At 42.1% G+C, this 14,640-nt stretch overlaps 2 protein-coding genes across 2 annotated transcripts; one reads left to right on the forward strand and one right to left on the reverse strand.

Annotated features, from left to right (window-relative positions):
* Positions 1–550: 550 nt before the first annotated feature.
* LOC111875234 (trypsin beta) lies at positions 551–4,399 on the forward strand. Its single transcript, XM_023871294.2, has 5 exons — positions 551–608; positions 1,365–1,450; positions 2,156–2,244; positions 2,847–2,985; positions 3,597–4,399. The coding sequence occupies exons 1-5, from the start codon at positions 563–565 to the stop codon at positions 4,005–4,007; spliced, it is 771 nt and encodes a 256-aa protein (XP_023727062.1). The 5' UTR covers positions 551–562; the 3' UTR covers positions 4,008–4,399.
* Positions 4,400–6,310: 1,911 nt separating this feature from the next.
* On the reverse strand, positions 6,311–14,420 carry LOC111875233 (trypsin-2). The gene is made up of 5 exons (XM_023871293.2): positions 14,359–14,420; positions 14,067–14,152; positions 13,891–13,979; positions 11,957–12,095; positions 6,311–7,352 (listed from the first exon to the last, which is right to left on the reverse strand). The coding sequence occupies exons 1-5, from the start codon at positions 14,402–14,404 to the stop codon at positions 6,942–6,944; spliced, it is 771 nt and encodes a 256-aa protein (XP_023727061.1). The 5' UTR covers positions 14,405–14,420; the 3' UTR covers positions 6,311–6,941.
* Positions 14,421–14,640: the final 220 nt, after the last annotated feature.

The following is a 14,640-nucleotide window of genomic DNA, read 5'->3' on the forward strand; positions in this document are numbered from 1 at the left end:
GATGTTATAGAAAAAGTGTTGGAGAGGAGTTCTCTGGAATGGATTTGTGAGGCTGAGGAGAGGGGCCAGCGGTTATCTCTGGTGGGCATGGCAATGCACGTTCGGTTTCCGTACACACGGGAATTCCTTTACTAGATTAGCGATGATCAACTTCCTAACAAAGACTCTGCTCCATAGAGTTAACACTTATTAAAAGTGTGTGATTAAATAATTTCTTTTGCGGTGTTAAATTCTTGGACATTCTTAAAATGCGTAAGAGACTATTCGATAAATTATTGTAGCGTATTTAAATGGAAAGGAACAGCAGTTCTTGAATTAACGTAATTGGAAAATTTTCAGATTAAATATTTACTCACTCTTATTGATAACTGAGAATTTCCTGACATACTTACGAGAAATGGGGTTTTCCTATCAAAATGAAAGCAAGTAGATAAATCTCTGATATCTAGATACACACTTGAATGACCAGCGAAAAATACACCATGCATTTCTCAATTTATATAAATGGACTGCGAAGGGACTGAGCGAGACAGAGTAGTCCTGTAACGATCTGACCAGCAACATGCTTCGTTTCCTGGTACTTGCATCCATCGTCGCTTGCAGCCTGGGTAAGTATTCTGTACACAATATATTTAGGATTCTGTCCGACTATGTTATGACACTCTGCAGTATCATAATCATTACAAGCGTTTCGGTAGAAACCGCTGTCTCCATTTTCGGAGTAGGAGTGAGTGAAATTTGGAAATTCCGTCTCTAAAGACAAAGGAAGCACTTCCATTATACTTAGCTCCGAAGAGTTCCTGACCTTCGAAGTTGCTGCTAATAAGCCTGCCTTGAAAGTTATGATTTCTAGAGCCTCCATCTGGCCTCTCCTTTCCTATTCCCATTGGTTGCCTTTCGTATATAACCTGCCTACATCCCAAATTGTCTCGCTTTGCTTTCCTTGTTATAGAGGGAGTTGGTGCTTTCGAAACGTTTGAAATCATTGGCGAAGCTACATGGTGTATCGACACCGAATGCCGTAATCTCTATTTTCACTGCTGTAAGAACCTCAGATCTCAAAGCGAAGTTAAAACTGTTAGAGCCTGAAAGTTCCGGATCCAACAGTCAGTCAGTCAGTAGGTCCTAGTGTCGAGCCCCGTCTTGGACTCATGACCATATATTTATTACAGTTTGACAGTTACGGTCTTGTTTTTGTTTTATTGTGGGGCGCCCTCTCTGACGAGAGGACGGGTCTGTCTTTTGTTAGAGTCATTGTCTGCAGTAGTAAGTCATTTGTCATAATGTAAATGATTTACATTTTACGTGTTAAACATGTGGCACAAATCTGCTTAATTCTGGACGCTAAATTTAATTATTTTCAGGTGCCGTTGTCCGACACCGACGCCCCCGCATTGACGGCCGAATTGTTGGGGGTGAAGATGCAGATATCGCTAACTATCCATATCAGGTAAAACTATGACTACCCAAATAATTGAAAAGCCTGATGAAAATATATCATTGAAGGAATTTTAATATTTTAGTGTCGTGGTGTGTGGAACAGAGCAGAAGTTTCAGACATTATTCACGAAGTATATAATCTGTTAACTGCATATTGACCTGAAAGAATGTTGAAGAAAACTGTATAATGAGAAACTTCATAACTTGTACTCTTCTCCAAGTATAATTTGAATGAGCAAGTGAAGAAGGATGAGGTGGGCAGGGTGTGTAGCACGAATGGGGGAGATAACTTGTACTCTTCTCCAAGTATAATTTGAATGAGCAAGTGAAGAAGGATGAGGTGGGCAGGGTGTGTAGCACGAATGGGGGAGAAGAGGACTGCATACAGGTTATTGGTGGGAAAGTAAGAAGGAAAGAGACATAGACATAGAAGACATAGAAGTAGGCTGGTCAATAATATTGAAATGGATCTTAGAGAGATGGGGTGGGAGGGTATGGATTGGATTGATCTGGCTCAGGATAGGGACCAGTGGAGGGCTCTTGTGAACACGTTAAAGAACCTTCGGGTTTCATAAAATGCTGGGAAATTCTTGAGTAGCTGCAGAATTGGCGGCTCCTCAAGAAGGGCTCAGCCCCATGAGTAAGTAAGTAAGTAACTGAATATTGACAAGGGATTATTATTAGAAGAAAAATAATATTTTATGATTTCTTTCAGCTTTCTTTCGAGTACTCTGGGAACCACATCTGTGGTGCTTCAATTATAGGAACTTCCTGGATTGTGACTGCGGCCCATTGTGTTGATGGGTAAGTTGACGGCAATAAAGATACTTTACAGTCAAACTTCCTCACTCTGCGAGGAACCTAGTGCCGTGTCAGACATGAAGACACTGGCAATGCGAGGATATGGGGTTTGGTGTTGGGTAGCGCCTCACACGGGCGAGGTGCTACATGAGTATGGAGGAATATTGAAATCATGATTAGCAAGGGGAAACTGAGGAACTCAGAGAAAGAAACCTGCTCCACTGTTTCCCATAACGAATCTCACGTGAAGTTTTCGGGATTAAACCCTGATAACCATGTTTAGAAGAAACAAACCATCTAACATGGCTGTGATAATATTTCACTGGATTAAAAATGTTAATTACGAAAAATTAGTAACTTCGATTCTTATTTTCATTAGAATTCTGTCAGTATATTGTGACTCATAATTTCATTGTATCTTTTATTTCAAACGATTCGTATTTTGGAGGTACTTGACTGAGATCTGTGTTTATAATCTAACCGATCAGTTTTGATTACTGTTTTGAGCTTACAATATTATTTTTCCCTAAGAGTAGAAATTCTTACTTCTCTGTTATTTTAACGGAGGAAATCAAATATACATTCGCGCAAATTTTGTTGTTCAGGATCTCTGCTTCCAACGTACAATTTCGCGCTGGGAGCAGTTTCAGGGGCACTGGCGGTTCCATTCACCCAGCAGGTGAGCTGATTGCTAACCCACGATACGATTACTACACAGTCGACTTCGACATCGCTGTTGGTAGGGTAAGTTACTGCAATTCTTTTTAATTCTTTAATCCAGATACAATTACTTCAGGTGCATGGGTTTTTATATCATGATCATTATTTAAATAGAGAAGTAGCTTGGGAATTTCAGAATTAGCTTTCATTGTGAAAAGAGTAAACTATTCTACTGCTGAATTAAACACCACGCAACTGAAGTGCAGCTGTAGGTAAAATTGTCTGTGATCAACTAATTAAGCACTACGTCATGAAGGCGTATGGGGGAGTGGATATACCTGTATATATCCATATTTTTTCTTTACCTCGGCACTAGCTAGAGGTGAGTGGTCAGCAACACCCCTCTCCCGCTTTACTCCCGGGGATAGAGCCACCGGTACCCATTGGATAGGAGGCTGGGTGGATCCCAGAGCCAGTCTGGACGATTTGGAGAAGAGAAAATTCTTGACCCTGTCAGGACTCGAACTCTGACCTTACAGAAGCAATATCAAGTTTGCAGTTGAATATTCAGTGCTAAGATTATGGAATGAGTTATTTTACGATACATATATATTTACAGTTATATATGTAACTTCATGAAACGTATGTGAGGATGAATAAGGTGTTTCTTAAGAATTTTCTGTATTCTTCCTTAGGTGTCCATTGCCTTTGAATTCGGACCAAGCGTACAGCCGATTACACTATCCACTTCTCAACCTTATGCTGGTCACAGCTCCGTGGTGACGGGCTGGGGAACTCTATCATCAGGATCTTCATCCCTTCCAAGACAGCTTCAAGTGGTGACTTTGTCAATTGTGTCTCGTGAAGAGTGCAACGCTGCGTATGAAGAATCTGGTGGAATCACAGAGAATATGATCTGCGCAGGTGTAACTGGTGGAGGTGAAGACTCTTGCCAGGGTGATTCAGGCGGTCCCTTGGTTATTGAGAGACGCCTGGCCGGCATCGTTTCCTGGGGAGCTGGGTGTGGTGAACCATTGTACCCCGGAGTGTACTCCAATGTTGCAGCTCTCAGGAGTTTCGTTACAAAAGAAACTGGTGTGGCCTAGGACTGTGATATTGCAAGACATTGAGAATATTTCTGAAATATAATTTATTTAAATAAAGTGGTTTTATAATATTGACCTATAAGGTATATCATTAGTGCCTATCATATCCAGTATCCTTGACTGCTGAATGATGTGCGTGAACCACACTAAGGATTTATCTGGTACTTCACTAACAAATCACTTAAAATTTTAATGAGATGTAGGTTTTGTGTCAAATATATTGTATTTTTTTTCATATATTTCAGTACTTATGGACAAAATAGAATTGTAATTCAAATGTAAATATTAATGTGATAGAATGCAAACATTTCTTTTGCAGATATAATATGCTGACGAAGAGAAATATTAAATAATTTTGTAAATATTACCGATGAGTTGATAAATAACATTCTGACATTCTTGGGGACTCTCATATTTTATCATTTTATTTTGCGAAATTATCTGCAATATTATGTATCCCAAATCGCATTTCATTTCATGCCTTACTAATTCAAATTATAATTTTAACCGTACTTCATATAACAACTTAATAATTTCGGACACCTACCACATTAGAGAAAGACTTATTACGTTTGTGATATAGCTCAGGCTATTAGTAACCTGCGTCTCTAGGGCCGCGCCATAGCTCAAGCGGTTAGTCGCTGGCTTCCCACCGGGGAGGCCTGGGTTCGATCCCGGGTCTGGTTAAGTGGGATTTGTGGTGGACAAAGTGGCGCTGGGGCATGGTTACTCCGAGTACTTCGGTTTCCCCTGCCAATCTTAATTCCACCAATTACTCCACAATCACTCTCACCTATCATCTGGGACTGGTACAATAGGCCAGAAATGGCCGCAGTACAAGGGACTTAGCCCCACCCCACTAGCAATGAAGAAAAACCTGCGTCTCACCGCGGAGAGCCGAGTTTTATCCCTGGGTAGTCCATGACGGAATTACGATAGAGAAAGTGACACTGGGAAACCTTTCATTTTTCGGGAACTTTTGTATTCCCTGTCGCTTATCATTCAGTTAATGCTCCATGCTCGTTTATCATCAGAGGCTGCAAAACAAAGCGACGTGGTACGAAAATATGAAGGGACTCAATCTCTCTCCAACCCTGCAAATACTGTAAGGATATCTGATTTATCCTACGTATCGTAGGTGTTATGTAGATGAAATAAGGAACCTTAAATTGTTATGTGCGGATAAAACATGCTCACGGAGAGAAGTGTTGCATAAATTCTGTATATTAGTCTCAGAGAACTGTAGGTGGTGATGAGACCCTCATGTTTTCTGGTTACCCCAAAGGGGTCGGAAGTACAATGTAAGCATGCGCATTCTTCATGCCTTGCAATATCAAATTAAATCACTCTCGTAACACAATTTCAAGCAATCAATTAGGAATGTCTGTGGCTGTACATGTAGAAAACGTTCAATTAGACAAAAGCATGTAATATTTGATATACCTGTGGCGATGACAATTAAGGGGACTAACTTCTGGGATGTGACGCCGTGTAATCTGGTGGAAATTTACAGAAGATTTCGGGGAATGCGCTACCTCCATTTCAGAGTTGATTTAGTGAAGAAAGTCAGCAAGCAAACATTAAGAAAGACTTCTTCTTCAGTATGAATATGGAAACAGCGCGTTCCTGCGAAACATCCCAAAATTTCTACCAGGTTATATGACGTCACATCCTGGAATATAATACTATTTCTAGAGTAAAGTGAATTGTACGTCAGGAAACAAAAATAAACGAGACCAAAGTGGAGATCAAGAAGTAGATGCATCTTCCGGTCTTTCGGGATGCCCCTGTAATGCGTACACTTACGATGTGGCTGCCTCTGACGGTGTGTATCATTTTATAAATGCAAAATTTATCATCGAGTATCTTGTTTCCGCAGGATTTCTGCTGATAGTGGTTTCAGTTTTGCAATGCGATTATAGATATTGCGTGCTTGTCATTTCTATTAGGATCAGCTTTGCGTCTGAGGCTCTGGAGTTCGTACATTCCCCGCACTCAACTGTACTTCACATCTGAACGTATTTCACGAAGCATTTCGTGGAAGCATAAAAGATAATTTCAGCAGAGATCCACAAAATTCACATGCATTCCCCTCTTGTGTATATTTTATAAGTAATGATTGAGATTAGGTCTTTCTAAGTGACCCAACTGATTGGGTGTCTCCCCCTCACCTGAGGATGGAACAGATCCTGTTTCGAAACGTCGTATTTTCTAGTTTCTAGAATACCGGACGATAGAAAACTTAAACAGTAATTCTTTGCGTTATGCACCATTATCAGAACTCTTAAAATCTACTTAGAAATTTATTTGACAGGAATATTTACTGTTATTAGAACATAATATTCATATATAAATGGCTCAGCTGTTTAAGGTCATCTAACTAACTCAGAAATCCTTCTGAGAAGCTGATATTCGATCGACAAGAAATTCGTCGCTCCTGATGGAACAGTGAAATTTATCGTCGTGCACAAAATGGCCTCCCAGTTGTTGCTAACTTCACGTAAATAATTAATCCAGTCAATAATATCATATTTTTACTTCTTTATGGCCGTTTCATGGGAATATTACTCGTATATGCTTGTATATTACTCGTAAATTCGATATTCTATTAGCAGTTTGGCTCGCAGATTCATGACAACAGTTGGTATGGATTATTTAAAAGAAAGAACTGATTATAAATTTCACACTGCACATACAGACTCTAAAAACACATAGTCGTTAATATTTAGAGATACTTTAATGATAAATCCCTGAAGAATCCCTAGTACAGACATTGCAAAGGGCCCCATCTAGGACACTATAACAGTCATGACTCACAGGCGAGTAATACCACTGTCTGGGAAAGAATTGTCCCTTCTCAGCAGCAACTTTATCTTAGCAACGTGCTCTTCAAGGTGTTATGTGCAGCAAGTAATGTCTATGAACGTCATAGCTCTACTTTACTCCGGCTTGTTCAGTAATAAAATCACGAAGGCTTGCAACGCTTGTATACACGCCGGGGTACGAATCTTGAGCACAACCACCTCCCCAGGATACGATGCCAGCCAGTTCTCCACGAACAGCCAGAGGACCTCCAGAGTCACCCTGACAAGCGCCTTTTCCTCCACCAGAAGAGCCTGCGCAGATCATGTGCTCTGTGATGCCACCAAAGACGGAATATGCAGCATTGCATTCTTCACGAGATGCGATGGTCACATTCACTGCTTGGAGAAGAGTGGAAAGTTCGGACGTTCCTGAAGAGAGAGTTCCCCATCCAGTCACCACTCCGTACTCACCAGCAGCAGGTTCAGAGATGATCAGTGAAATTGGCTGGACTGCAACTCCGAAAGCGAAGGGAACAGACACCTGAAAATCATCGATACATACAGAATGGCCCGAAAATCCTGAAATATCGCTGTCACTCTATTTTCTTTCTTGCAGGCGAGATACTTAAGTGGAGGAATGCGTAACTGCTGGAGACAAAGTGGTGCTGATATGGATGTGTGGAAGATTGTACTCTCCCAGCTCGCGCTTGCGGATGCATTCAATAACAAACACCCAAATTACAGGAGCCGGGATAGCGTAGTCGGTATAGCGACTGGCTACGTGTTGGGTGACCGGGGCTCGGAGTTCGAGTCCCACTAGGGTCAGAATTTTCTCTTTTCCATGTCATCCAAACTGGCTCTGGGGCCCACCCAGCCTCCTATCCAAAGAGTACCTGGGGCCCTTTCCCCGGCTGTAAAGTGGCCGGGTCGTAGAACTGACCATTCACCTCCAAATAGTGCTGAGGTCAGGCCGCGCCATAGCTCAAGAGGTTAGCTGCTGGCTTTCCACCGCGACGGCCCGTGTTCGATCCCGGGTCTAGTCAAGTGGGATTTGTGGTGGACAAAGTGGCGCTGGGGCAGGTTTTCTCCGAGTACTTCGGTTTCCCCTGCCAATCTTCATTCCATCAATTGCTCCACAATCACCCTCACCTATCATCTGGGGCTGGTATAATAGGCCAGAAGTGGCCGCAGTACAAGGGACTTAGTCCCAACCCACTAGCAATAAAAAAAATGTGCTCTGGTCAAGATAACATGGGTCTATACATCCACTCCTCCAAACGCCTTAATGGCTTAGTGCGAAATTAGTTAAGCATAGGGGAATCTTTATCTTTTTTAATTCACCCCAAATAACGGGCCCAGTAACCACTTAGGCTGATGGAGTCACTTTAAAAAATAAAGAAAAGGCCGGAAGTGCACATGATCTATTAACTGGAAGACTCGTATTAGTAACCGACGATCAGGGCAACAAAATGGCGCTGGCTCAATTTCTTGACTTGAGAATTGGTACAACATGAACCGTCCTTTCATTCAAGCGATAACCGTGCCACATCATTTTCTACTTCATGTGGTGAATTTGGCTGGGAAACTACACGAAGATGGCGGTAATAGTAGAGAGGAATTCGTTCGCGAGTCACAAGAACCTCATTCTATAGGGGGTTTCAGTGAAGAGACTACTCATGTGGAAAGATACGACTCCTTTTACTGGTCACATGAACTAAAGACACCGACGTTCGAAATGATCCATGTATGGTGTAGAATGGTACTTGGAAGGCACAATCACTGACCCTATGTTTGTAATGAATATATCATGGGTTTCGACATATCTAAATATTCTGGAAGAGTCCATTTTAGAGTTTTAGGGTATATATTCTTGACACCGGAAGGAGTTTTTATTCAACAGGACATTTTCTTTATTCAGCAGATAACATTTTGTAATTCCCAGCGGCACATTCTCAAGGAAATTGACTGGGCGGAAAGATCCAATTGAGTGACCATCCAGGTCAACGGAACTCACATTAACTCGATTTTTGCTTTTGGTATACCTAAAATCCGTCATACGTGTCAGTGCACCGAGAAGAACTGATAAGCCACCAAGCATGATGATATCAGAATATGCCAATATCTTGGTGGAACTATTGAAATACGTATATCTAACTCTCCTGCTTCCATCGGTCGATATGAAGACTTGTCATAAATTATTAATGTACATTATTTAATAAGAAAGGTATAGATTTTTAGCAACTCTCTATATATATATATGTATATAAATGCTGGATGACTTTGGGGACAGAAGAAGATATTTTATTTGAAGGAGAAAGCTTGAGATCGCATTAAGTGGAGGAACTGTTTTGGAAGAGACTGTGGACCTGTCGTCTGACAGATTACTGATGAATGATACATATATATATGTATATATGTCATAGAAATCCATGATAAAAACACTCTTCTTTCATAAGCAGATGAGAATTCATTCTCGAAGAGAAGAGCTGTTAGATTCGCAATCACTTAACTCCGTGGAGTTAGATAGCCTTTGACTTATCTCGTTCTTATGTCCTTATTCCATCACTGTAAGTGAGTAGTTACTGTTGGACGTGGCGGATAGGCTCATATACGAGTAGACACCAGGAAGAAGTGCCTATGGTTTAGTCGACGTTGTATTTCGACGTTTGCCAATAAACTTTCAATTACTGACTTCTCGAGTATTCAGTACAATTGTGATACCACGTCTAAGAGTCGGTCAACAGAGAAATTCGTTCATTCATTCATCAATGACTCTGCAGCCCTTTGTTGGGCCCTGTCCTCTGATTCAGTTTCGTAATATTATTACACGGTCGGTAGGACTCCTTGGACGAGAGATCAACCAGTCCAAGGTCGCTACATACACACAGGAAAAGACAAAGATAAGAAACGCACAAACATCCATGTCTTCAGTGGGAATCGAGCCCACGACCCTAGTGTTCGAGCAGGCAGAGACAGTTCATGCTTTAGACTGCAAGGCCACTGTGGTCAACCAATAGAGAAATTATCTGTGGAAAATGTAGCTAGAGACGGAAATACAATGTTTATAAATTTCCGCACATTTGCCACATTTAAGATAATACAAAATGATTTGAGGCTGGTTAGGATAAGGAATAGTTTAAATATGTGCATAGGAAGGAATGGATTGTACGGTGATGTAGCAGAAAGAGAAATGTGTGAATTATCTCTCAGCATTAACGTTTTATGTGTGAGCCAAATCACTCCGTAATGGGCTTAATATTTTTTCAAGATGTGACTGAAAGAACCGATTTCCATTTGCTTGTTGGTGAACCACGCTATGGCTATCATAGCCCTTTGTTACCAGATGAAGAAAAGGAGACGTTAAGTATTTCTGAAGAAGTTTGATTTAATAGAACAACTTTGCAGGAAATATTTCCTCTAGATCCTAGTACCAGATTATACATCTATCTGTCTTCCCAGAACTTTCAAAGTACAAATTTGGCAGGACACATTTGCACTGCAGTCCACCACCGTATACATGTCCCTGTTTTACTGGAATTCTCCAATTAAGTGAGGTCTGATGAAATTCATCTTCATGCTGGTAAACATGGCAAGGAAAATTTCTCAGATAAATAGAGTTTATGCTACCTACCTTGACGTATCTTACACAGTTTCTTGAGTCTGATATTTCATTGTGAACTAAGACCTCTGAATAGGCCGCGCCATAGCTCAAGCGGTTAGTCGCTGGCTTTTCAGAGCGGCGGCCCGGGTTCGATCCCTGGTTTGGTCAAGTCAGATTTGTGGTGGACAAAGTGGCGCTGAGGCAGGTTTTCTCCGAGTGCTTCGGTTTCCCTTGCCAATCTTCATTCAACCAAATTCTCCATTATCATAATCACCCGGGGCAGGCTACAATAGGCCAATCAGTGGTCGTCGTGCCGAGTGCACCCAGTTTGACTCCACCCCCCACTAAGCGGAGACCACTGAATGACCAATTGCATTACGAATTCGGGTGTGTGGAATTGAATCTCACTCACTAAGGCGCAGCGGAAACATACATTCCGTTTCACTTGACTTGAATCCACTGGGGGACCCGGGGTAGTGCAGTCGGTATAGCTTCTGGCTGAGGACTGGGACACAGGAATAAGAGTGCGGATCCGTGGAGGGGCAAGAGTTTTCTCTTCTCCAAGTCGTCCAGACCGGTGTTGGGGCCAACTCAGCCTCCCATCCAATGGGTAACGGTGGTTCTTCTCCCGGGGATAAAACAGCCGGTGCGTAAAGCTGTCCACTCACCTCCAACTAGTGCCGAGTTCAAGAAAATGTGATCTATACATCCACTCCCTCACACTCCTTCATGGCGCGGTGTTTAATTATTTAAGCACAGGGACAACTTTGCCTTTTACGTTTATGAATCCACTGTACTCCACTCATACAATGTGACAGATGAATGCATGGACGTGCGCAAAATAAGTGAGTCCCCTTTACAGGGTGTTGCTGACTCAGGCTATTTTCGACTCGAAACAGTTCGGTTCGGTTCGGTTACTGTGCCGTTAGACTAATCAAGCACCTAAATTATCCACAATATATTCAGCGTCATGCTGAGAATGCTAGGGCAATTGCGATGCGAGCATTTCGATCGATTAAGATATTTGTGCAAAACTAACATCCCCAAGAGCAAAGACTCTTTGAATTGAAAGTAAAGAAGGGAAAATTATCCCTGGGCTTAAGAAATTAAGCATTACGTCATGAAGATTTAGGGCGGAATGGAAACATTGTAGTAGTTCTACCATTTTTAATTTCGGCATTAGATCGAGATGAGTGGTCAGCTTCACGCCCCTGTCGACTTACCCCAGAGAAATAACACTCGGTACCCATTTTATAGGGAGCTGCTCCTCAGAGTTGGCCTGGAGAGTATGGAGAAGAGGAAAATTCTTGCTCCTACCTCGAATCGAAATCCGACTCCTCGGTCTCCCAGTCCGTAGCCGAGTAGTTACATCGACTGCCACTTAATTTAATTAGCTATTTAATAAAATAATGTAAATTCATTTGAAATTGAATTTGTTTCTTTCTGTGCACTGATATTCTTGTTTCGATAGCAGTGTGGTGAGCACTTCTGAAACTGCTTCCGTCAAGAAGAGCGACACACACAAATGAAAAACAAGAACTTACCCTGACAACTGCAACATCAAAATCGATTGTGTAGTAATCGTACAGAGGATGAGCAATCAGCTGAGTTGCCAGGTGGACGGAACCTCCCTTGCCTCTGATGCTGCTTCCGGCGCGGAATTGGACGCGGGAAGGAGACAATCTGTGGACAAGAAGCAAGGTGACGCAATAATGCTTTCGGATACCCTCTACAATATCGGTACATAAACCTTTCGTCCATTGCTTCCCATCCATCGCCTCTAGTTTGGTTGCTAAGCATTAGCAGTGCAGACGTTATCTGTACCCACATGTTGCTTGACAACCGACAACTGCACGAAAAAGAAACGCCATGCGATGTCACACAGGCACATAAGGATATTGGCCGACGGAGGCAAACATGTGTATGACTGTCTTTTTTTTTAATTCGCTAGTGGGGGGTGAAGTCCAACCGGGTCCGCTCGGCACGGCGGCCACTGATTGGCTTATTGTACCTGCCCCGGGTGATTTTGATGGTTGAGAATTTGGCGGAATGAAGATTCGCAGGGGAAGCCGAAGTACTCGGAGAAAACCCGCCCCAGCGCCACTTTTTCCACCACAAATCCCACTTGACCAGACCCGGGATCGAACCCGGGCCGCAGCGATGGGAAACCAGCGAGAAGCCAGCGACTAACCGCTGGAGCTATGGCGCGGCCGTGATTGTCTTAATACTAGTAAATGGCATAAATTAACATTTCATTTCAGTTTCTTTAAATCTTTTGTTATGAACGAAAGCTTTAACTGTAATATTGATTTATTTCAACCGGCCGATGTTTCGCAGGTCACAAGCAGAACTCTACTTGCGTCCCGGTTTTGATGTAGATCAGATGGGCAAATGATTCTCAGAGATGATTCCCTCCACCTTCTACCCTCCCTTCCTGCATTCCGATTATTCCCCCCCCCCCCCCGGGGGGGGTGTNTAGGATTGCATTAGGAAGGGGCTGGCCGTCAACAGCTAGGCTACGATAGTAGAGTGGAAGAACAGGCCCTCCCTTCTTAAAAAAGCTCTTATTTTCACTTCCCTTGATATTTATTTGGTCGACTGGCCTGTAGCTTGGTGCTTGGTTAAGAGGCTCTATGTCACTGTAAATTTTTTTACTGGCTCTACAGCCCCCTTTGGCTCTGGCCTCTGATTTTTAGATTCATGATCATTTTACAGAAGGTAGGACTCCTTGGACGAGTGATTAACTCGTCGCAAAGCCTCTACCTAAGCATATGACGAACAAACACAGAATTAACATATACAAATAACAATATCTATGCCTTTGTGGGATTCGAACCCACGATCCTGGCTTCGGAGCGAGCGAAGACAGTACAAGTCTTAGACCGCTCGGCTACCATGATCGGCTTATGTCACCATAATACGGGCCACAAAATTATGCAATTCAACATGTACACTTGTTGATGGTCTTGTGTGGCCCTGGGGTCGACTCAGCAACTAACAGAAATGAGTAGCAGGAATATTCTTAGAATGTTTTAGGGGTAAAGGGCGGCCGGCAAGTAAGGCTGACAACCTTACCGCCATCTTTGAGCCGATTGTTTAGAAAATGTAAGAACCTCAACATCTCACAACCCTATGGGCCTCCACGGCCTGTTACAGGGATACCTTTACTTTTTAACTTACTTTACCAATTGGAATCAGTTTCACCCCAATAAGAATAATAATAAAAATAATAACTAAACGCCGGCGGTTTCTCTACGTCATTTTTACTACAACTACAGCTACAGCCGTTATTATTCCCCTGGTGTTAATTGCCCCTTCTACAATAAATATCAAGTATAAGAAAACTCTAAACAGTACTGAAAACCAATAAATGACGACAGTAGTAGTTGGAGAGGGAATTTGTGTAAACGATGGTAGGGACTATCAACACCCAAATCGGGTTATGATGTCAGGAAATAGAAGCAGAAGACCAACTTACCCATCGACGCACTGCGCAGCCGTCACAACCCAGTTGGCGCTGATGATTGCAGCTCCACAAATATGGCTGTTGCTGTACTCGACTGAGAGCTGGGAACATTGGTAAAAAGGATTAATCGTTCACACAATTATAAAGGCTTGAGCAATCTTTCACCCGGTCCACTGTCACAGTTTTACCTGATACGGATAGTCTTCGATATCTGCATCTACACCGCCGATAATTCGGCCGTCTAGACGCGGGCGTCTGAGCCGTGGGGCAGCGCCTACAAATATTCAGGATTGGTACACAAAATTACACAAACGTCTACTGCTGTATTAATTATCAATCGACTTCCACAACATGAGTCAAATTCCAGTTTCAGGTTATTCATTACCCAGTTCGTATATTAACTAGCACTCGCTGGTTTCTGAAAATCTGTTTGAGTATATTTTCAATATTGTTCTTTCATATCTCATGCGGAAGACTTACCAAGAACGCAGACAAAAAGAGAAGTAAGCAGCAGAAAGCGTAACATTGTTCTTCCAATTCGATATCCTTTCATACAATGCTAGACAGAAATTTCTCATTTCTTCAATCCACATATCTCTATAATCTAATCTTATCTACAGACCTTTGCTACGTTTATTAATACATTTTTATCATTCTTTAATTCATTTCATTTTGTTTTTCGTTATTTCTTCTCCTGAAGGATAACTTAATATTTCATGTATTATATAAAGTATAAGTAAAGTAAATAAGGATCAGATTTCT

Source organism: Cryptotermes secundus, unplaced genomic scaffold, assembly GCF_002891405.2.
Source record: "Cryptotermes secundus unplaced genomic scaffold, Csec_1.0 scaffold506, whole genome shotgun sequence".
NCBI classification, from domain to species: domain Eukaryota; kingdom Metazoa; phylum Arthropoda; class Insecta; order Blattodea; family Kalotermitidae; genus Cryptotermes; species Cryptotermes secundus.

Excerpts from the sequence above, each read along its gene's own strand:
- LOC111875234 (XM_023871294.2), top strand. The coding sequence starts at position 563 with ATGCTTCGTTTCCTGGTACTTGCATCCATCGTCGCTTGCAGCCTGG. Across the intron at positions 2,245-2,846 it reads GCGGCCCATTGTGTTGATGG|GATCTCTGCTTCCAACGTAC; the intron begins GTAAGTTGACGG and ends TTTGTTGTTCAG. Across the intron at positions 2,986-3,596 it reads TCGACATCGCTGTTGGTAGG|GTGTCCATTGCCTTTGAATT; the intron begins GTAAGTTACTGC and ends ATTCTTCCTTAG.
- LOC111875233 (XM_023871293.2), bottom strand. The coding sequence starts at position 14,404 with ATGTTACGCTTTCTGCTGCTTACTTCTCTTTTTGTCTGCGTTCTTG. Across the intron at positions 14,153-14,358 it reads TCTTTTTGTCTGCGTTCTTG|GCGCTGCCCCACGGCTCAGA; the intron begins GTAAGTCTTCCG and ends GAATATTTGTAG. Across the intron at positions 13,980-14,066 it reads TCGAAGACTATCCGTATCAG|CTCTCAGTCGAGTACAGCAA; the intron begins GTAAAACTGTGA and ends CAATGTTCCCAG.